The sequence below is a fragment of the Ptychodera flava genome, chromosome 17 (genome assembly GCF_041260155.1).
Source record: "Ptychodera flava strain L36383 chromosome 17, AS_Pfla_20210202, whole genome shotgun sequence".
Lineage (NCBI taxonomy): Eukaryota > Metazoa > Hemichordata > Enteropneusta > Ptychoderidae > Ptychodera > Ptychodera flava.
Window position 1 is genome coordinate 14,036,100 of NC_091944.1, and position 23,102 is coordinate 14,059,201.

General features: G+C 37.2%; 2 protein-coding genes across 4 annotated transcripts in view; one reads left to right on the forward strand and one right to left on the reverse strand.

Moving 5' to 3' along the window:
• The window catches only part of LOC139115517 (leucine-rich repeat protein SHOC-2-like), a 63,796-nt gene that overhangs the window by 20,089 nt on the left and 20,605 nt on the right, over nt 1-23,102 (reverse strand). The window lies entirely within an intron of this gene.
• The window catches only part of LOC139115515 (uncharacterized), a 79,926-nt gene that overhangs the window by 10,229 nt on the left and 46,595 nt on the right, over nt 1-23,102 (forward strand). For all 3 annotated transcript variants that reach the window (XM_070677667.1, XM_070677666.1, XM_070677668.1), the window contains exons 5-23: nt 186-420; nt 3,471-3,673; nt 4,357-4,470; nt 5,405-5,550; nt 6,139-6,250; nt 6,779-7,027; nt 7,903-8,103; nt 8,424-8,570; nt 8,855-9,050; nt 9,901-10,034; nt 10,549-10,693; nt 11,790-12,013; nt 13,327-13,665; nt 14,568-14,696; nt 15,765-16,002; nt 16,954-17,045; nt 19,830-19,944; nt 21,274-21,483; nt 22,641-22,828. In XM_070677667.1, coding sequence (XP_070533768.1) covers nt 186-420; nt 3,471-3,673; nt 4,357-4,470; nt 5,405-5,550; nt 6,139-6,250; nt 6,779-7,027; nt 7,903-8,103; nt 8,424-8,570; nt 8,855-9,050; nt 9,901-10,034; nt 10,549-10,693; nt 11,790-12,013; nt 13,327-13,665; nt 14,568-14,696; nt 15,765-16,002; nt 16,954-17,045; nt 19,830-19,944; nt 21,274-21,483; nt 22,641-22,828 — 3,417 coding nt within the window. The remainder of the gene's footprint in view (nt 1-185; nt 421-3,470; nt 3,674-4,356; nt 4,471-5,404; nt 5,551-6,138; nt 6,251-6,778; nt 7,028-7,902; nt 8,104-8,423; nt 8,571-8,854; nt 9,051-9,900; nt 10,035-10,548; nt 10,694-11,789; nt 12,014-13,326; nt 13,666-14,567; nt 14,697-15,764; nt 16,003-16,953; nt 17,046-19,829; nt 19,945-21,273; nt 21,484-22,640; nt 22,829-23,102) is intronic.

The following is a 23,102-nucleotide window of genomic DNA, read 5'->3' on the forward strand; positions in this document are numbered from 1 at the left end:
ATTCCAAAGATTGAAGGTAAAATGGTTGAACATGAATATTAATGAGCATAAATATGCATTCTGCTTTTAATATTTCTTAAGAGTGTTAATAAGTCTGATTAATGAGTCTAAATGAGATCAAAATGTCAACTTTACACAGTGTAACATGTTGTCATGGTGATCAATTCTCCTCATCTTTATCCCAGGTCATCTTCAGTGGATGTAGAAATCTCACAGACCGATCTCTGATGATGCTGCTGAGTAAATGCACCAAGTTAGAGTATGTGTCATTGGTCGGTACAGCCATCACATCAATTCCTGAGGCTGCTGGGTCCCTCAAATACCTCAGTATCAAAGGATGTCCGATACACACTCCCATGAAAGACCTGCTGGAGCCAAAAGAGGTTGATGTGGCCACTTATGTCAAAAATTATTATCAAGGTAAACAGAATAGCGTTAATCGCGATTTCAGGTTTGTTTACTAAATATAGTTGCACGCGCGTGACTTTCGGACAACTGCCTAAAATTCAGACAAATTTTGTTGTTACATGCGCTGCTGTTATTGCAGCTTGTAGACTGAGCCATAAATTCATACGAATAAGTGTGACTTTTAGTAGCGATTGTAACACTAGCAGATTTTATTTTCCTCGTTTATATGGAAAAATGCGGACAAATATTTATTTATGCATATAAATGAGAAAAAAGTGACATCTTTTGCGATCAGCGCTATTAAAGATATTTGACATCTTTGTTTTGGTGCAGAAGTAGGTAGAATATACAATATTACCAGCAGCAAGGCTTAGTGCAAATTGACCTGGCTGGTAGTCACAGATTTGGCTGGCTACTCTCCAAACATGTTCTCAGCCATGAAGGGTGGCAGATTTGACCCTGTCACACCATTGTTTGGCTCAAAACCATCGTTATCAAATCATTTGTGATTCTGGACCTGCATGTTTACAGAAACTTTGAACAATTTTGTAGGGGCTCATTTTGAAATATATAGAGCTAAAAAAACGTTTTCACTGGCTTCGTTTTGTGAAAATCAGGAATTTGATTTTCTCCCATAGAAATAAAACAGGGATGGCAGCCATTTTGAATTTCAAATACATTGGTAAATATGCGTAAATATGTTGGGTATTTATTAATCCCCATGGACACCGTCCAGGGGGACTTATAGGTTTGGTCATGTCCGTGCATGCGTCTGTCCGTCCGTCTGTCCGTCCGTCCGTTCACGCAGATATCTCAGAGATGCCTGGAGCGATTTCATTCAAACTTGGTACAAGGATTACTTCATATGTCATAAAGATGCACGTCGATTTGTTTTGTGATACGATCCAATATGGCTGCCAGGCGGCCATTTTATTACACTTTTTTCATGTACAGAGCCATAACTCAGGCATGTTTCAACTGATTTTATTCAAAGTTGGTACAAGGACATTGACCAATGTCATAGATATGCACGTCAATTTTTTTTGTGATACGATCCAATATGGCCGCCGTGCGGCCATTTTCTTACGATTTTTTCATGTACAGAGCCATTACTCAGGCATGTTTCAAGAGATTTTATTCAAACTTGGTACAAGGACATTGACCAATGTCATAGCTATGCACATCAATTTGTTTTGTGATACGATCCAATATGGCCGCTGTGCGGCCATTTTGTTACGAATTTTTCATGTACAGAGCCATAACTCAGGCGTAACTCAACCGATTTTATTCAAACTTGGTACAAGGACATTGACCTATGTCATGCACATGCACATTGATTTGTTTTGTGATACGATCCAATATGGCCGCTGTGTGGCCATTTTATTACATTTTTTCATGTCCAGAACCATAACTCAGACATGTATCAAGCGAATTTATTCAAAGTTGGTACAAGGAGATTGACCAATGTCATAGATATGCACATCAATTTTTTTTGTGATACGATCCAATATGGCCGCCTTGCGGCCATTTTCTTACGATTTTTTCATGTACAGAGCCATTACTCAGGCATGTTTCAAGAGATTTTATTCAAACTTGGTACAAGGACATTGACCAATGTCATAGCTATGCACATCAATTTGTTTTGTGATACGATCCAATATGGCCGCTGTGCGGCTATTTTGTTACGAATTTTTCATGTACAGAGCCATAACTCAGGCGTAACTCAACCGATTTTATTCAAACTTGGTACAAGGACATTGACCTATGTCATGCACATGCACATTGATTTGTTTTGTGATACGATCCAATATGGCCGCTGTGTGGCCATTTTATTACATTTTTTCATGTCCAGAACCATAACTCAGACATGTATCAAGCGAATTTATTCAAAGTTGAAGGAGATTGACCAATGTCATACATATGCACATTAATTTGTTTTGTGATATGAATTATATATTCGAAATGAATTATATATTCCAAGACACAGAACTCAAATTTTTAAGAGGAGTTTTACGTATAGCGGTGTCAAAATATGGAATAGTTTACCAGCGGATGTCAAATTTTGCTCTACTCTTCACTCTTTTAAAACGAAATGTAAGCCTCATCTTTTGGCAAAATGTAATTTTTAAGCCATTTTTGGAGTTTTTTATATTTTGTCATCTGTTTCTTGCTGTCTTAATGTTTTGTTTTTCTCTGTTCCGTTTTTTATATTCTTTAATGTACATATTGTATATTTCTTGCGTCTCGACACTGTGTGAGAAGAGCCTTCGGCTAAACAGTCTATCGAGTTTAAATAAAGTCTAATAATGATAATGAATGATATGATCCAATATGGCTGCTGTGCAGCCATTTGTTATGATTTTTCATGTACAAGCCATAACTCGGGCATATCTCAACCAATTTTAATCAAATTTGCTACAAGGACATTGACCTATGTCATACATATGCTCATTTATTTGTTTTGTGATACGATCCAATATGGCCAACCGTTTGGCCATTACGATTTTTTCATGTCCTGAGCTACAACTCAGACATGTATCAAGCGAATTCATTCAAGTGTTTTTATCACAGACCTAATGAAGACGACTCTATCCTCTCTGAGGACCTGTAATCAAAGTACCCATTAACAAGTGGGGACTGTGTCATCAACGATGACTTGTTCCTCTAGTAAATCTATTACCAAAATTTGCATGGTATTCCAATTTTTATTCTTAATTTTGAAAGAGATGGTTTAAAGTTGCTTGATGAAAGTTTGAGGAAAAGTTTTAAGTCTTTCATTTTTTTGGTGCAAACTATTGTAAATCAGAAACTAAATTTCTTGCTATTAGCACTTACATGTGTTTTGCAGCCATATCCTTTATTTCTGTTGTATAACAATTTTTGTACAATTTCAACGTTAATCCCTATACAGAAATCATGAGAGCCTGTTTTGTTTTCAAAGTTTTTAAAAAAACATGATGATATGAAAATTATACAAAAAGTCAGGAATAGTAAGGCCTGCGTTGCTGAAGAGTTGAGATCAAACATCCATAATTAACAATTTTTACCTTTTTACTGAACAGACAACAAATGGACACGGTACTCCGCCTACAAAATGGTGGTGACAGGACTTTGTGGAGGAAAGAAATCAGAACTGATAAATCAGATGGGCTTGACTTTCAAGGAAAAGGGTAAAATGTGCAATATCCATGGAAACTGGGTTCCAAGGAGCAAACAGAATCAGGATAAGCAGATGGTGTACAATGTCATTGATGCCAATGACCAGGTAATCATAGCTGTTCTGTACATTGAATGTCAGACCTGTACATCACATGGATGTAACTTTGGATACATTTTGCTGCGTCTTTGTTGAGTCTGTGAAATACAGAATCATTCTACTTCTAAAATCATGTTGAAATGATGGGTGTTCAACTTGTCAACAGAGGCTCTATATGTGTAATGTCCCATAGCATCTTATTGTTGACTAATGAATTTCAGGGTAGGCTTTGATCCATTGTCAACAATAATATTGTGCATTGTACATGATGCATTGCGAGGAAAGATTAACTTCTTTTTGTTTCAAAAGACAAAGAAGATAGTGTTCTTTTTTCAGTTACCAAAAATGAAATTTTATCCAGATTTCTACCTTTGCCTGTTGGTATGCACTGGAAGATGTCACTTGAAGGTACTGCAAGAAGCGCCTTCAAGTGACAGATTGTCCAGTCTTAAATTGATAATGGAATTCAAAATGGCTGCCATCCCTGTGTTAACTCCGGGAAAAAAGGAAACTTTTGAATTTCTAAAAACTAACACAGTGAAAATTCTTCTATTCTTCTATTCATCAAGAGTTTTAAAATGAGCCCCCACAATTGATAGGTCACAAAAGAATGATAAAACTTGAGAGTCCAAATATCTGTGTCTGAGGTATACTTTACCTTAATGGAGAATATTTTGCATGTATACTTGCAGTGCACCCTGGATTTATTTACAAGTGAACGTTATGTCTTTATTGTGACCTGTGATTTGAATGATGCCAAAGCAGCAGAGAAGTGTGTCAGCTGTATTGGAAAAATAGCTGTACAGGTAAGTAACATTAATCATGAAAGTTGAGCTGTGATGTGTCATCACATTACGGGATATCCTGGATTGTAAAAGCATAGCATTGTAGAAATATGTTGGCAGTGGAGATGATGATGATGATGATGATGATGATGATAATGATGGTGGTGATGATGATGATAATGATGATGATGATGATGATGATGATGATGATGATGATAATGATGATGATGTTTATGATGAGGATGATGGTGGTGGTAATGATGATGATGATGATGATGATGATGATGATGCAGAAGAAGATGATTTGACGATGATGTGTATTGCCCTGGTAACATCAACAGCAACATTGAGTGTTCAAATAGAGTATATCCTGTACCATACTTTGTGTGTAGCATATTCATATTGATAGTGGAGGCGACGATGATGATTATGATTGACCTGGTAACATCAACAATGATATTGAGAACAATTGTTCAAATAGGGAATATCCTGTACAATACTGTGTGTGTAGCACATTCACCATCGACAGTTAGAAAACTGATGGATTTTGGTGCTATTTCAGGGCTATTTTTAATTAATGCCTTTGATTGATTGACTAATTGCTTGACCTATTGATTGATTGATTGATTGATTGATAAACCATAAAGCTTTGTTTGAAAAGTTTCAATTATCACAGTGATTCATAATGCATATTGACATACTTTTCTTAAATAAATACTCTGTATTTAGGAAACAGAGCACTTGATGCACAGAGAATGTGTAATGTGAAACAACTCAAGCACAGAAAGCAGTTTTGCTGTCAGGAATTAGCATTATGATGTATTGCCTAGTAGCTTTTTGAAAACACATCATCCTGCAGACTGTCCTATCACAGTTTGAAATGATGAGATATTGCAATGTGCAACATACATTTTAACAAGAAAGTTTACGTAGTGTTCTGTGATGTCATCATTAGGCCGTACATGCCTTCTTTGTGATTGTGGCAACACACGAGGGCAAGGATGATGAAAGTACAAAGGCAAAGACACTGCTGCAAGACATTTTGTCTCTGATGGAAAAGAGGAAGACAGAATTGCATGCAATGAAAGCTGCAATTGATAAGTAAGTGCTCTTCTGTATATACTTTATGGTAAATGAGAGATTCTTTTGATATGCTTTAAGAAAAGGGTATATTGGTCTTAGTATCAGCGAAAGTGAACAAGTAGATTTCTGCTGTCCATAATCCAGATATGTACAGAACTTGAAGTTTATTTTGTGCTGAATTTTCTTTGATATATTGTTTCATATTGTCAACAGCTATGTCTTATCATAGACTGTTGACTCTAAATGAGCATATAGGTGCAATCTAAAGTTAGAGGTTATAGGTCACAGGTCATACCTCTGTAGGTCAGAAGCCACAGATGAGATTTTGTATGTATTTTAGAATGAAAATAAGAGAATGTGGTACGTGTGTATTCAAACTCTGTAGTCTACTGGGTGTACTCAGTGTGTAAAGTGAAGGAAAATTCATCCCTGCATTGAACTTTGCAGGCACGGTAACCGTTCTGAACTGCAATTGGTTTGAGATGAGAGACATGAATCTGTTATCTGAATATATAGTAAGTTTTAGTGACAAAAGCCAATTAAAGTGTACCACATTGCAGCCATCTTTAGTTCATACTATAATATTGACGTTGTTTTGTCTTACAGTAAACCAGAACTAGCAGACTTCCAAACACAGCTGATGTACGGTAGAATCCAGTCTGTAATGTCATCAAGTCCCCACTTTGAGGTCTATGACATCAACCCAGTCTCTGGCCAGGTAAAGAGATCACATTTGAAGTCCAGGTTACTTCTAACTTGGCTATCACATGCAACACTCTTGCAGTCATGCTAGATGCTCAAAACTTTCAGAAGACTAGAATTAAAGAGCCAGATTTGCATGATAACTGATCGTATCAAAAAGTAAAATTAGGAAAAGAGGTTGACTTGCTCAAAAAGGCAAAACATTTTTTTCTCTTTGTGTGAGTGTTTTATTTTAGACATAATTTAATTCATTTTTTCATGACAGCTCATGGTATATATCATCACACTTTTTACCATTCATTTTTTTGTCTCTTTGCAAAGTTTTTCATTCTGCTGATGGATCCATATTTGCCAAGTTCCTGGAATATAAAGAAAAAGTCCTGCATTAGTTCTAAGTGTATTTGCAACCAAAGTAAACAATAAAATTCTCATGCAATTAATTTAATAAATTGGAAAATTGTGGCAAAATAAAAAGTGACAGAATAAGAGAAGTGACAAATTAACTGCTGAGTGTATCATTCTGTGTGTTTTGTCAATTTTTCAGGGCATGGACAAGCTTCATGATGGCCTTGCTAATCTCAAAGACAAAATCGACGAGACATTCCCACACCTTGTCAAGTTTTCCAAGGAGTTTGTGGAAGAGGCTGAAAATTTCCTGAAAGTTCCGGCAAAGACAGCGAGGAAGATTGTACCATTCTCAGATTATGACTTTTTCTTTGGAGGCAGAGAACAGCTGATGACACTGCGTACAGCTAATGTGCATGATAAGATACTTGAAACCCTACACTTGATGGTGAGTTCATACTAGTCATGTGATTATCATGTGATTCAGTTTGGCATTACTGATATGTGTGATAAGATTCTCTAAACCCTACTCTTAATCAGTCATGTGATTGCCATGTGACCTATTTGGTATTGCTGATATGTGTGATAAGATACTTAAAACTACACTTAATCAGTCATGTTATTGTCATGTGACCAAGTTTGGTACTGCTTATGTGCATGATAAGATTCTTAAAACTCTGCACTCAGTTGTAGGTGCATAAACGGTCATGTGATTGTCATGTGACCTAATTTGATGCTGTCAGTGTGGGGTAAAATTCTTTAAAATACTGTAGATGATGGTTGCATATCAGTGATGTAAGTGATTGTCATGTGACTTTAAGTGTTCATATCAGCTTGTACAATTTTAATGTCAGTCACATGATAGTCAAAATAATTTAACATAATGTGCACTCAAGATTTTGGAAATTTTACGAGTGCTAAAGAATTTCTGTGAATTTCCTAAAATCAGCAGGTATGTGTTATCTTTAGAACATTCTTGAGTCAAAGACAACTTTTTTAAGACAGCGATGTGTCAAAGTGACCCAGGGGATGCAATCGTGTAACAGTGTTTATTTTGATGTGGTTGTGATTTCATCATTTCAAATATCAATGAAGCAACAGCTTAGCCTTTTCTATTCATAAATGTTTTTGTCGGCTCAAAATATCAAAGGAAACTTGAGAATTGTTCCATAATTCACAATGAAATAGAAGACACAACAACAATGTTTTTGACTTGTTATGAAGTCTGAAATTGCCCAAATTGTATTGAAGTCATGTGATAGATTTGATTTACCATGTGATGAACACATGATTACCTCTGAAATTCCACACTGTTTCTTGCAGGGTAAGCTGCTATACTTCAAGGATGTTGAAGACAAACCAGTGATATTTGATGTAGACTGGTTCATGAAAATCATCAACACACTGGTGGATGTGAGTCCAGGAGGCAAAGTCGGCACACTGTCAGAATTCGGTGAACAGACACCAGTTTTGTCCTTTGAATTGATTCAGCAGAAACTCAGTGGTTTTGTTCCAAATGATCAGGTCAGTATCCACTCTGTGAGACTGCAGAATAATGGGCCCAAGCTAAACCATGTTACAATTCAAAGTTGTCCTAACGTGGCGTTTATTATAAGAATTATAAAACGACACCCCTGAGAGTTGTTGGTAGGAAAAAGGTCAAAGTAGAAGATATGAACCATAGAATTGTTCTTTCACTTTGATATAAAATGTTGCAAAACAGTATTGTTTGAATTTGTACACGTTTGTTTTGATTTTGAGCTTTCGGACAAATCATGACTTGTAAAGCCTACACTAACACAAGACATTAACTTAAAAGCGACACATTCTTTTGTTTTTCTCAGATTAATGACGTGGTGACCTTGATGCAAGATCTTGGACTCTGTATGAAGTTGTCTTACTTCAAACATATCAGCAGTGATGAAGACAAGTTTACAAATGTTCCAATTGTGATGTATCAAGCGTTGCAGTCGGATACTCCACAAATTTTGGTTAGTGAGAAGAGAGAGAGAGAGAGAGAGAGAGAGAGAGAGAGATTGTGCTATTTTCAGAGAGTACAGCTGATATTAGAAATTCAGATTGACTGACTGAATTTTTGTCGGGTAGAAAGAGGAATTAACAAGAGAACCAAATACGAGTGGTTGCCCCATACTGATACATTCAAAATGAAGAAAAATGGTTACACAAATGCTGTTCAGAAATTTAGAGTTCAGAATCTTTCAAAACTGTCAGTCGAAATTTGCATACGTTCCTCATACCATATCACTCTTTACAGAGTCATTATTGGTCCGACATTCCGTCCAAGACAGAGAAACGGATACAGAGGAGCTTCCAGTGTGGTGGCAGTCTACCGGAAAGACTGTGTAGCTGTATCTTTGAACAGTGTAGTGTATTTGGAAATGTCCTGCTGTGTTGGAAGAAGGGACTACTGATTCAACAAGGAGCCATTGATATACTAATTCAGGTCAAAGGTGAGAGTTCAAAGTTTGCAGTCATGGCAACTGATTTTATAATCTCAGCCATGAAAGGAGGTGTTCTCCAGTGGCCTTAGGTTTAATTTTGAGACTATTCTTGAGTTGGATATTTTGATGTTTTGCAATTTTTTGCTACAAATAATATCCTTGGAAAAAAGTTACATTTGTTCCATATCATTGTGAAATTATTATGACATATGGAGTCATTGTCAAGATACAAATGTTTAAGTTTTCACAGAACATTTGATTTTGCTTTCAAATTTGCAATATTTTTGTAAAGCACATGGGAAAGAAAAACACATTTTATGCATGTGTTTCACAAAAGAGAATTAAATGTAAGTTCTACTCTCAAATAATCATAGGTTTGATGATGAGGTATATGCAAGTAAGTTTATTCAACCTAGATGTGTTGAATAGTGGAGATGATAGATGAAATTTGATATGATTCCATGTGATTCAATATGACAGGAGTCTCCATTATGACTCTTAGTCAATAGTTTTTTGGGGGCAGTTAAAAATCAAAAGCTGGATATTTATATTAACGCATGCAAACCTAAAATAGTTACATGTCATCTGTAATACAGTTACTGGTGTCTTGTGGTATCACTAGGGAAACTGCAGTTGTGTGGATCGTGAATTCACTCTTTATACTGTGATATCCAGAAATTGATGTGGGTTTTAGTTTGAAAAAGTATTTAAATATGGAGATATAAAACCTTACTAAGAAAAAAGGTGAGTCAAACTTGAAACATATCGTCAAAGCATTAGAAAAGTGGTCACAGCTTTTAGCGTGATATCTCCCAATTCCAAGTAATAATGTTATTTTTTCCTTCGTTCTTCACTACAGACAATGGTAGAGTCTATCTCAGCTGCTGTACTCTGAAGAAAGATACCTTGATAGAAACCATGTACAGAACATTCAATGTCATCTCCACAGCAATTACGGGTGTTATTTCTCGATATAGTCCACACATTGCAATGGTAAATATTATTATTTTAAGCCTTCCACCCCCATGGCCAAGAGTAGAGGTCAAACCTTGCCATGGAAAACGATTGAGTTTTACCATAATCTAGTGGTTGAAAGGTGAAAATATTGTCTGTATGGTATCAGCGATTGAAATCCTGCCAATATGGTATGAGTCACTTCGTGTAAGTGATATGAAATAGAAATGTTACGTGACGTGTGAAAGAACACACCTTATAATCTTGCATGTCTGTGTCCAATACACAAATATTGTTCAAATTTCTTTAAAGAAATTGTCAGGAGAATGATGAAATTAGAGAAATGAAAAATGTTGCACACACAAAATTTGATGCTTTATAAATGCATGCATGAAAATACTAAAATGTACATTTTATGAAACCAACGCAAAAAGTTATTTTTCTCCAAAATGAGCATCAAAGTGGTTCAGTAACATATGCTTCAAAGTTTCAAAGTGATAAATTTAAAAGTTTGTAATCTGAACAAACGCAACCTTTTTGTGCATTTTCTCAGTTTGTAAATGTGGCTTGTCCATCCTGTGTTGAGACGACTCCAGAACCTGAGGAGTTTTCCATGGATGAGATCAAACATTTGCAAGGAACCAAGCAGTGTGGGAAGTGTGGCCAGTTCCATCGCAAAGAAGACCTACTCTCTCCAGGTGAGCCAAGGTCAGAGGTCATGAATAGGTCAAAGGTCAAACAAGATGCAAACGCCCAGGATATCTCCTGCTTTTAACAGTTAAAGTGATGTAGTTACGGGTTTGTCAGAAGAAATATGCAATTTTTTTCCATAATCACAATGCTTTATAGACTGAAAGATCCATTGCTTAAAGGTATACAATCACCTGTAATCTAAATATGTCCATATATGGTCAAAGGGGTGTTAATTTGCATTCAAAATGTCCATTGGTGATTTGTGATTGGTTAGATTTTCTCTTTCCATGGTAACTGTGGCAAAATTGGAACAGGTGATAGTATACCTTTAGAGGCGCTCTCTACGCTCCCCCAAGAGGGGGGAGCGTAAAGAGCGCCCTCAAGCGACGGATCTATCAGTCCAGATGCTTTAGGGACACACTCAATGACCAGAAAATTCCACTTTCACCTGTTTTGATGGGAATATTGTTATAGTTTAAGAAAGCTCACTAATCACGCATACAGATTACTGTTGTTGTGGAAAATTTAAAGTACTCCATACATTTATTTTCTCCTCACTTATTGAAAGGTCATTTTTTTACTCTAGAGTTTGTGTACTGCTTTCCTTTTTTTATCAATTGAAACTTCCAGTTGTACTCTTGATGAAAGCAACACGAAAAGTTATTTGTTAAAAGTTAAGTGTATTTCAGAATAAAGCATGACTTTGTGTTGACCTATAGATAAAATACTGGCTACAAGTACATTGCACAGTTGGGGCAGAAGTGTGTGCGATGTTTATTCACTGGCTGATGTGTCATTCAGAATGGATTTTATCACAATAATAAATTTATTTATAACACAAAGCACCTGGCTGCATAAAGTTTGCATGGTATCATAGAAAAGCAGATGTTGAAAGGCAGGAAACAGCTTGTTAGGGGAAAACAACTGACTGAAATTAGTGAAAAATGAGCAATCCTGGTCCTGTGCAAGACGCTGAGACTCCAAGGAAAATTTTCACAGTTATTCAGCAACTGTCCTGCTCAATACAAAATACATTGCAACCTGAGAGACAGGGGACATGCAAGAACTAATGCCACTTCTTGTGTGTATTTCATTTTTCAGAGAAGACAAAGGTGTGCCTCGTCCACAACTGGGATGACGGACCAGAGGATCCCTCTGCAGCATTCCGTTCTGACCTCACCTGTGCTCAGCTCCGTCAGACCCTGCAGACGCAGGAGAACTGCGCCATCGTGGGGCAGCATTACAGTCAGCGAAATGTAAAGAGGAGGAAAACGAAGGCGTGCGTTCACTGTGGAACGTCAGAATACTGCAGTGCAATCTTACATGTATGTGTTCTACAATATCCTCATTTCCAAAAATAAGTGAAAGCGTTCTGTATGTTTCTTAGGGTGTTTGAAAAATGGAAAAATAGGGAAAAATAGCCAGCCAAAATTAGCAAACAGCCACTCAATGAGTGTGGTTTACTGCATTGGACACACTGAGAAAACTAAACTTTCATTTCAGTGGTTTCAAATATTTACCTCATTAGATATTCAAAGATTCGTTGTGTTCATCATCTAAAGATCAAGCTTGTCTGTATGATCTCAATGTTATTTATGCCATTGGTAATTTGGGTGAGGATGTAAGCAAAACCAGATCCATTTCTCAACAAAAATAATTCATCATCAGGATCTCTATAAAAACAGTGATTTTGTTGCATCGTATTATTAAACCCTGCTGTAATTTTTTCCAACCAAATTTAAGTGCAACATTTTACCAATTTTTATGGATTTTTCTGAAGCTTTTTGATAATTATGGACCAGATGGACATCATAATTAATTGACTACAGTTTTTTTATCAAAATTGTAGTCAAAATCTGAAAAAACTGGCATATATTTTCTATTGACTTTGGAGCTCAAAGGGTTAATCTTTTTCATCGTAAAATACTAGTATCACCATTTTAATCTTATATTTGATTTTTCATTTTCATCTCATGATTTGTATTGGTTCGTTATTCAAAGTACAAATTCAATTTTATTTTTGATTTGAACTCAAATTCATTTCCTGTCAAACTCAGGTCCGTGCCAGGTTATCACTAGTCTTAAGGTTTGGGTGTGTACATGACGACAGGTTTTAACGCTCATTTACCATTGTATCTGTGATCAAACATTGAATATATTGTGTTTTGTTTTATTTTATATTTTTTTGAAGCGGAAAGAATTTGTCATCAGGATTGGTGACTGTGCCTTGATAAGATTTTTTAGTGACTGCGTACCACTTATGACCATGCATTCTGGTACCCTCATTGATATGACGATCTATCACTTTGATTTCACCCTTCGCCATAATGGTTTAGCCCAAACCCATAGTTTATACTAATGGCGAGTGTAGACCTGGCTATAGGAAATTAGGGATGAACTGGTTAACATTGTGTAAAAGTCAATCATGTTTACTGAATTCTCTGCTGAATTGTCACTTTTTGAGCAATAACTTACAGTTTTCTTGCAGATAATGTTGAATTGTGATTACAACAGAACACCAAAGATAAATGCAAGGTCATCTAAGAGTCATATGACCATGGCTTATTCTGCTTTCTCTGTACTTTTCTTATCCAGTATGAATTCCAATACCTTCTTTGAAACACCTGTTTGCTTTCAGAAACTTTACCATGGGTCTCACAGAGCTCACATCATCCAGACCGCAAGTGTCGGCAAGGACAAATTTGTTGAGAAAGAAATTGACCGGGCCCAAACTGGCAATATCTTCAACCATGCAAAAGACGACCCAGTGAGAATCATCACGGGAATGGAGATGAATGCATTAGAGTTCAGTGAACTCTCTGTATTGGTTCTAAACTGTCTGAGGATTGGAAATGTTGAAATTGGTTTCTCCAGAACAGGAACGATTCATCAATTTCAGCACGTTCAAACAGGTGATATTCTCACTTGTAAGCTGATTCGGGAGCTTGACAAGGATTCAAATGAGTTTATCGGCAAGGTTAGTCAAGTCACTTGATTCCCCTTGCAGGCACAGTTAATTCAGCAATGACTTGCCCAAAACCAATCCATGATGATTGTGAGTGCATTTACAGTGATTTGAGGGGGGGGGGGGGGGGGGGTTGTTGAACAGGTTCAGAAAAGGCCAGTGGGAAGTAATCTGCAGGCAATCAATGATATAGGGTATGCCACAGGGGATCAGCGGAAAGCCTTACAAAAATGTACAGAAGAAATCCTTTCTCCTTCGGAGAAAGGTTCCACAAGAATCAAAAGGAACTGCTGTTGAATTTTTGCGGGATTTCAGTGATAATTTGATAATACTAGTGCTCCCATGTACATGTACATCCTCTTTCCTGAAGCTTTTGCTTTGCGACTGTTTAGCGCCTCTGAACTGTAAATACATAGCGTGTACTGGTGCTTAATAAATTATTTGATTGATTGATAGAAGGTGTATGCTCCTGGAAAGTACTAGAATTTTAAAAACCTGCTGGAAATGTTTTGGAAATGTCCTTGAAAATGAAATTGAGTGCTTGAAAGTCCTGAACAATCTAAGTCACCAGTGATTTTCAAAATTCACAAAGTCTGATCCGATATAATATGGTCAAACTGATATGTAAAATGATGTATAAAAATACTGAATCGGAAAAATATCTAGAAAGTGGTATTTTAGGCTTCAAAAGTCCTTGAAAATTAATGAAAAAGTCCTTTGATTTGTATGAGGACTTTGAGTGTGAACGGAAATGTCATTCAAAATTCTCGTTGTATGTTTTTGTGAAGGAGCTGTACCTTTTGATACATTTGATGAATATAAAAACGGTTGCTTATGGAAAGCCTTTCGTAAACATCAATGTAGTTTCAACATGTACAGCTGTTGTCTGATATTCTTTTCAATTGGGTTCGCAGGCCATCTTTCTGAAGAATGGTGCCAAGGTGGGTGAAAACAGAGTCACAGATGGTAGACTTAGCACGCCTTTCTTTACGCTGTCTGGAAATGATAAGTTGACCGTCATGATTTACTCTCCGGTCATTCCTGTGAGTATAAATTTGTTCATTTTAACTATCGGTAACTTTCATATATCTACCCAATTTTAATGTCTGACCTATCTGACCGAAGACTGCATGTTATGCACTGTGTCAGAATGTGAGACATTTTCAAACTAGTTTCTCAGATCAAAAGACTGAGCCAAAGTGCTCTACGGCTTATAGTTCAGAACTTTTTTTAAGTTAGATGTGAAATGGAAGTTTTCGCAAAAATGTGTTTCATCCCTGTTCATAAACAACTATATGTCAACTCATACAGTACAGGTCACCAACAGATTTATAGAAAGTAGCAAAGACAACGAGGTTATTATGAAAATACAGCAAAGGATGCACGAGGACATGCGCGGTGCCAATGTCTGAGTGCATCCTTTGCGTTGTTTCTTACATTCATGACTGGTTGGGCATCAAATTGTCAGAGTAGTGACCGTTATCGTGCAATGTCAACAATTTTTCTTCCGATTTATAGCGCAAGTGTGGAATGCTATCTCGGACGTGCTTCTGCAAGTTCTGGATAGTGTGTGTGCACTACACACGTACGTACAGAGCGCGCAAGACTTGTTCTGGCACTTGTCCAATGAGTCCCTTGAAACCGTTCAGCTGTGAACACGCAGATATAGCTGCAGCAGATGGGGTGCCTGGAAACCGTATGTGTTACGGAATGGGCGTTCTTTTTTTAGCACACGCGAAATTCTATTGTTCTCGATGGTAGATGTATAATAATAACAGATATGTTGTATATCCTGTGTGTATACAAACATGGTCCAAAGATATAGATATGTGGTCCAGACAAACATACAGGTCCATGTACAACAAGATGTATGTTTGTAGGTAGGTAGGTATGTGGGTAGGTAGGTGAGTAGGTAGGCTGGTAGTATGTACTGTATGTGTATCTATCTAACCATCTGTCTATCTGTCTGATCTCTAAATATGGATAATAGATGGATATAGATAGATGGATAGATAGATATAATTAGATACATTTTATTAATATATAAGTGATATGTTTGCACGATATTTCTTCTCGGTCCATGAATTTTGGAACACAATATATTTCATTAGGTTTGGAGCTCACTTTCTTTGCAATTTGAGACTGGAATGCGCTTGGAAGCCCTTGACAGGAAAAATCCTCACCTCACTTGTGTGGCTACCATTGATGACATTAATGACAAGGGTGAGCTGCTGATTCATTTTGATGGCTGGGGAAGAAACTTTGATTATTGGTGTGAACAGACGGACAAAGATATCCATCCCCTGGGATACTGCGATCACGTGGGCATTGACTTGCAGGAACCTCGCGGTAAGCGCACAGAAATCTACTCAAAGTATGAAAGATAATCAAATTCATAAGTTTAATGGTTTCTTTTTGTTAACAGTTTGTTCAGGGCAGTGAAACATTTTTAATGTGGTGAATTGCAGGTTGTTATATATCATCTACCATGAAAAGGTTTCCTGATTTTGAAATAACTGAAAGATGACCATAATTTTTATCTGATGATCTACCGGTACTCTAAAGAGGCATCGGTTTACATTGGAAATTCTTTGAGAGCTGTTATATTTCTGACCATAATTGATATTTGTTATGAATTTATCTGTAGTTTTTTTTATCATTTTGAACCAAAAGACAATAACTCTTCATTGAGTTATGAATGAGTTGTTGAATCATCTTGAGTAGTCTAACATTTGTAAGCTTATTACAGATGTCACCAGAGATGTAACAGTACTGCAAAATCTAAGTCAACAATTGCACAGATCATTAACCCTATGAGCACTGTAATTTTTCGTAAAAATATATCGGGCAACATTTTATCAATTTTTATGAATTTTTCTATAATTTTGTCCATGGTTTTGGACCAGATGGACATAAATTTTCATGGCCTACACTTTTTGACCAAAATTTTGGAAAAAGTCAGAAAAAAATTGTGTAGATCAGAAAGAAATTGTTGGCGTTATATTGTATAAACGCAACAAAAATCGACTTTGGCACTCAAAGGGTTAAAGGGAGGGGTCATTGTAACTGAGTCTGTGCAAGTTTCCTTGTCTACATGGAACATATTTCATGCATGATATCTAGATGCATCACGTCAACATAGCTGTAACATTTAAATTTCACTATGTAGATTACGACAAACACGTCTTAACTTTCCGAATCGATTGTCAATTTATACGGGTCCTGTAAAACCTTTGAGCACAGCTCCGACAACCCCTCCCTTTAAACTTCTTACTTCTTTGATTCTTCAATCACAAACAGGCTACAGTGGTCAATATCGTAAAAGGTTCACCTGGAAGACATATCTGGAGGATATAAAAGCTGTTGCTGTTCCATACCTTTTGTTCACCAAGGTATTGTAAAAATGCTTGACTTTTATAAGAATTCATTCAAAATCAGAATGAGACAGTAGTTTCCTTACTGTGCACCTTACTTAAAGGGAAACCTAAGTCCAGCGACATTGACAGTTTATCCCTTCCAAAATCACCCTTGAATAAAATGCAGCTCAAATTTGCAACATAATTGCACGCGCTGACGACTACGGCGCGACGAAAAGAGACTTTGAAGTAGACGGCATTTATGGAAATGAGCTAGGAATTCCATGGGCGCGAAAGGGCTCATGGGAGAAGCGTGCGTGACGTCATCGGCGATACAGACGATTGTAGCTTGCAGCTGGATGAGTACTGTGAACAGTTCAGTGCGTTCGTTAGACGACTATGGAGAGTTCGGACAGCGATATTTCTGACATCGAGTATTACTTTTCCCGGACTGAAATCAAACCATACTAATTTGAACCAAGATATGTAATAATTAGAAAGCATCTCAAAACATCGTTCATATCTTGTTTGCTTGCGTTTTGTGTATGATTCAGCGGAGGGAGTCACTGTGCTTGTATAGACCCCGAACTGGATTGGAGACACTGAGTGACTCTGCGATCCTTCAACGCTACGTTTCTAAAACAGAGTTTTCTGTACAAGTCGCTAAAAATTAATTTTTGGTTCGTGAATGATACGGAATGATTGACTGATTGTATGTGTTGCCGTGTAAGTCGAGCTTGGCCAGTAGATCTTAAACGTTGCGAAATCTCCGATATGTATCGGAAAATATTTATACATACGCGATTTGACAAATCTATTATAGTGCCGTCTATTTTTCGAACCTGGTGTCGAACCTAGAAGTCGGGCTCACTCAGATCTACAAAGTGATGAAATCGCCGATATAATGAATATTTGCCCGCTATTTAAAAAAATAGGATCGTCTTAAAGCTTGTTGTAAGGAATGTGTTTCATACAAGACCAGCCCAAAGTCCCGATGATTTCCGATATGTCCTCTGTTCAAGTCCCGATCGCCAAGTAAAAATGTTTACATGTAAAGAATGTAATTTGTGCAAGGGCCTCCCGAGTCCCGATGATATCCGATCGGCCCTCTCGACAAAGTCCCGTGTGGACATTTAATGAAAAAAATGCTTTACATGTAAAAAATGTATTTCCAGCATTAATAAATCTAATAATGTAAAACATACAGTGTTCTTGACTACCGGATGCTATTTTTGAACTAAGAGTCGGACAGAGGTATTCGGGTAGTCAGATCTGTTAGGTGGTGAAATCTCTGATATACATCCGATATTTACCCACGATTTGACAAAGTATCGTCTAGTATCAGAGTTAAAGTCCTAAGTCACCGATATTTATCGGATAAATATCCGTGATTTCGTAGACCCGGCATGCCAACACCACACAGTGCAAGTAAATCTAGGATCGTCTGGTATCGATATTAGCCTAGGAGTTCCGGCGCAATTGATATTTATCGGGTAAATATAATATCGGCGATTTCTCAGACCCGGCGTGCCGAGACACAGTAGGCAAAAAGTCATTCCAGTATCTTGTAATATCAATATTACCAGATATAGTCCCGAAATTGCCTATATTTATTGGTTATATATCAGAGATTTGGCAGACCCGGGATGTCAAGATAAGAGACGCTTTGTGTAGTTTCGTCTTCGGATTTTAGAGTCCCGAAATCGCCAATATTAATATTTATCTGGTTAAAACCGGCGATAGTAGGCTGACTCAGCATGTCAAGATACGAACCGCATTGTGTGGTATCGTCTTGTATCGGTATCAGAGTCCCAAAATCCCTTATAAAACAATCATCCTGAAAGAATTAGAACATAACGTTGTATCTTTTACAGATTTTTAAACTCGCCCGACTTTCTTTAGCCACTTTCTTCGAAAAAGCTGTTCTGTTGGAAGACGGTAAAAGCTGACTCCGTTTGTTCTTCCTTGAGTGATTTTTGCACTCAACTGAACAACAATTAATTATCTTTTATGCTACTGAGCATTAAAGAGTCGTAACGTGCAGAACTGCACTCCTGCAGTCATAGACTCCAATGCTTGGTAGGCTGTCACACACGTTCGTGTATCGCCGATGACGTCACGCACGCTCCTCCCATGAGCCCTTTCGCGCCCATGGGATTCCGAGCTCATTTCCATAAATGTCGTCTACTTCAAAGTCTCTTTTCGTCGCTCTGTAGTCGTCGGCGCGTGCAATTATGTTGAAAATTTGAGCTGCATTTTATTCAAGGGTGATTTTGGAAGGGATAAACTGTCAATGTCGCTGGACTTAGGTTTCCCTTTAACACACACACACACACACACACACACACATTCACTCAATCACTCTTTTCCCATCTTCTCCTCTCTCTCTCTCTCTCTCTCTCTTTCTGTCTCTCTCTCTCTGCCTGTCTGTATGTTCCTGTCTCTATCTCTTTTTTGTCTCTGTCAGTCTATTTCTATTTTTCTTACTCTCACTTTGTCTTGTCAGCCTGCCTGTCTGTCTCTTATGTAGTCATGAAGCAAAATTGTATGAAATCAAAATTTGTGAAATACTATAAACACACCTAATACCGGTAGTGTGCAATCTCGTCTGTATATACCGTAATGTACACCTCAAGCCACATATCTTTATAAAATCATTTACGCTAAGTCTTAGGGGTGTGTAGTTGGATGTTTGTGTTTCGACACATTCCATCTACAAAGGACCTGATGTTTCAACAACTACACGGGCTTTTGTAACTCTCTGAAATAACCAAACATACAAATTAAAACACCGAGATTATTTCCTTTTCTTGTACACAGGAGCAGACAAAAGGCAGTCCTCAGATCCTACCAGAAGTGGAAGGCAGTGTAGTAATCAACCGGACATCTGGTTCCAGTGACTTCAAATGCGATGGCTCTTATCGTCTTATGGGAGGTAAGTCTGCCAGCTGGTGATGTGATCATGTTGGCAATATGCAGCAGTTTGGAAGGCTATGTCTCATTGGTAAATTGTCATTATTGGTTAAAATCTTCCAAAACGTTGCACATTAGCTTTGAGCACGGGGATCATAAATTTTGACTAATATTTCCATCTTGTCAAACATAAATAAGACACGTTATTTTTCAGAGTCTGAAGAGTCTTTGAGAGTGAGAGAAAAGCCTCTGGATCTGTTGTAATTAAAGGTATACAGTCACCTGTAATCTAAATATGCCCATATATGGTCAAAGGGGTGTTCTTTGGTATTCAAAATGCCCATGTGAGGACGTTGTTTTTAAAAAGTGGCCAAAGTGGCCACCCGCTTTAAATCTGTGATTGGTTAGATTTTCTCTTTCCATGGTAACTGTGGTTAAATTGGAACAGGTGACAGTATAGCTTTAAAAATATTCTTTTCACTAGTATAATTGAAGCCATGTTCTTAACACTTTTTCTATGCTTTGGCAAAGGCTTGTTATATGCTGTGGCAAAGACTCTAAAGAAGAGAAAAGAGACAAAATTGTGCTAATAATTCTTTGTTGCTGTGGGACGGCTCATATGGATTAATGTTAGAAGCTTAAAAGAGAAATTAGATTTTTAAGGTAGAATGCGCCTCGGGAACAGATATTTGGACTCTCAAACTTTTACAATTTTCTGATCTATCACTTGTTGGGGCTCATATTAAACTATTTGGTGAAAGAAAAATTCTCATTTTCTTAGTTTTTCGAAAATTGAACATTTTAGTTTTCCCCATAGAGTTAACACAGGGAGGGTGGCCAATTTTAATTTTCAAATATTGGTAAATCTTGAGTAATTTATTTTTCCAGTAACAAAATTTGCACAGTGACTCCCCAATTTTTATTCTTGATTTTGACAAAGAATGTCTGAAAGATTCCTTGAGGAAAGTTCGAGCAAAAATTTAAGTTTTTCACTTTTTAGGCGCACACTACACTAACATGAATCCAAGGATTGTCTAGATTGTTTGAAAAAATATAATTTCCCATTCAGCTTTCTGTATGTGATAAAGGTCACAAGGAGGGGTCAGGGTTCAATGAATGAGAGGTCAAATCAAAACTTTCTCATTGACAAGTAAAATACAGTCAACACCTGGCTTTCTGCATGTCATAGGTCCCCAGGGGCGCAGGGTTCAAAAGTCAAAGACTAGTTCAAAGCTTTCTCATTGACAAGTAAAACATAAGCATACACTGAAAATTTTCATTTTCGAAGTGTTTTTGTGGACCAAACTTAACACATCATAATATAAATAATCACTTTGTATTGTTTCTTCAGCAATTATGACTCAGCTGGGAAATCAGTGGAGGTTTCTAACTGATTACTGGAAGAAGGACGTACAAAACATCAACAAACAGCATGAATGCAGCCATGGGGCTTTCGTCTTTCTCCCTCGTAATGTGAATGACACGATGGCAAAGCACCCGTGCCGTCAACTTGTCCATGCGTCATCAAGCCATGACCTTCATTTACTCTGTGATGGCACATGTAAGTGTAAATCCACCAAATGTCAAACTGAGGGTGTTTCCTTGACAGTTGCAGTTACTTTAGAAAATACCACCATGCTGTAGGGTACAGTGTGTGATCTGTCAATTGTTCTGCTTTGGAATAAAAGGACGAGTGGTATTCTACAGACTTAGTGTGCCCAAGAGATCATCCGATGGCCGTAAAAACAAATTCACATGTGTACAAATGTGCATGGAAATACACTTATTGCCATGTTGGTTTGCGTATGTGGTTTGGTTTGTACAGTGGTCCATTCAAATTCCAGGTTTTAACTACTATAAACCTCTATAACAAGGTAGGGGTTGATGAATTACTTCAGAACTTTACTGCAATTATAATAATGATATACTTTACTTAGAGCTGAGATGGTTGATCTTCCAAATGGTAAACTATAAATAATGTATTATTGTTTAAAATATGTCGAGAAATACAGGAAAGGAGTAGAACAAAAAATACAGAGAAAAGAACATCAAAAGACCAATTAGTCAAAAAACACGAGAACAGTTCATCAAGTGACAAGCAAGGAAATTGACTAACAAAAAAGAGCGATGTTGTTTCACACAATCTTGCTAATACCTGAACCTTTTCTTGTCATTCTTTAGTCACTCTTCAACATAAATTGCAAGAGTATTCACTCTAATACTTGATTTACAGAGTCCGAGGGATGTAGAAAATAGCTGGCCACCGGCAAAAGCAATCATATGTCAACTAAAATTTATGAGCTATGAAAATATCAGTTTAATGAAAAATTACGGACACTTTGCGCAAATTTAATGTGCCCACACACCACTTGTAACTGTCTATACTTTAATTTTTGCCACCTTTAACCAAAATTTTATACTTCCCTGTCAGAGTCGCAAATGTACCAGTTCACCTGATCAGGCTAAAAAGAAAACCGTGGCCCAGACCTCTGGCCACTGGTTTAGATCAGCTGATCAGGGCCAGTGCTGAAAGTTCAAAAGAAAGAAAGGTCATCCAGAAGTTTTGAAGTCATTTTCAGAATGAAAATAATTTGTTTGCTATGGTAGGTTTCTGTGCTGTACTACCTCCTGTTTATTGCCCATATCCTGTGGAAGCATGTTAAAATTAGATTGTTGGTGTGACATTCTTACACTTTTATTTTTTTCTGTAATTTGTAGCATTTCGAGAGATGCATCTAATGGACAGGGCTGGTATTCCTGTATCAGAGGACATTGATTTCATGTCATCGGACAAAATCACAACTGGCTTCTTTCTCAGTGCTACTATGATGTCTTTTCACAAGACGTTCATTCCAAAGTATGCTTCACTATTCCCTGACGTCTCTGCAGCAACCACAAGAGTACAGGTATGATTTGTAGTTGTAAATGGCTTCGACCCTTTCACCATCATGGTTCGGCCCAAACCCATTGTTATCAATGTGAGTGTGGACCTGTTCACAAAATATTGGGGTGAATTAATTTACTAAACTGACAGCTCTTGCACTCCCTCTCCCCCCTCCCTATGAAAAGAATTTGTTTAACTTGCTTTTGAGATTTTCTAAAGTTCATCACTTTTTGCTCTTTCACTTGTCTCATTTCTTCTTTTTTTTTCAAAATTGGTGGCATAACACTTATTTGAGT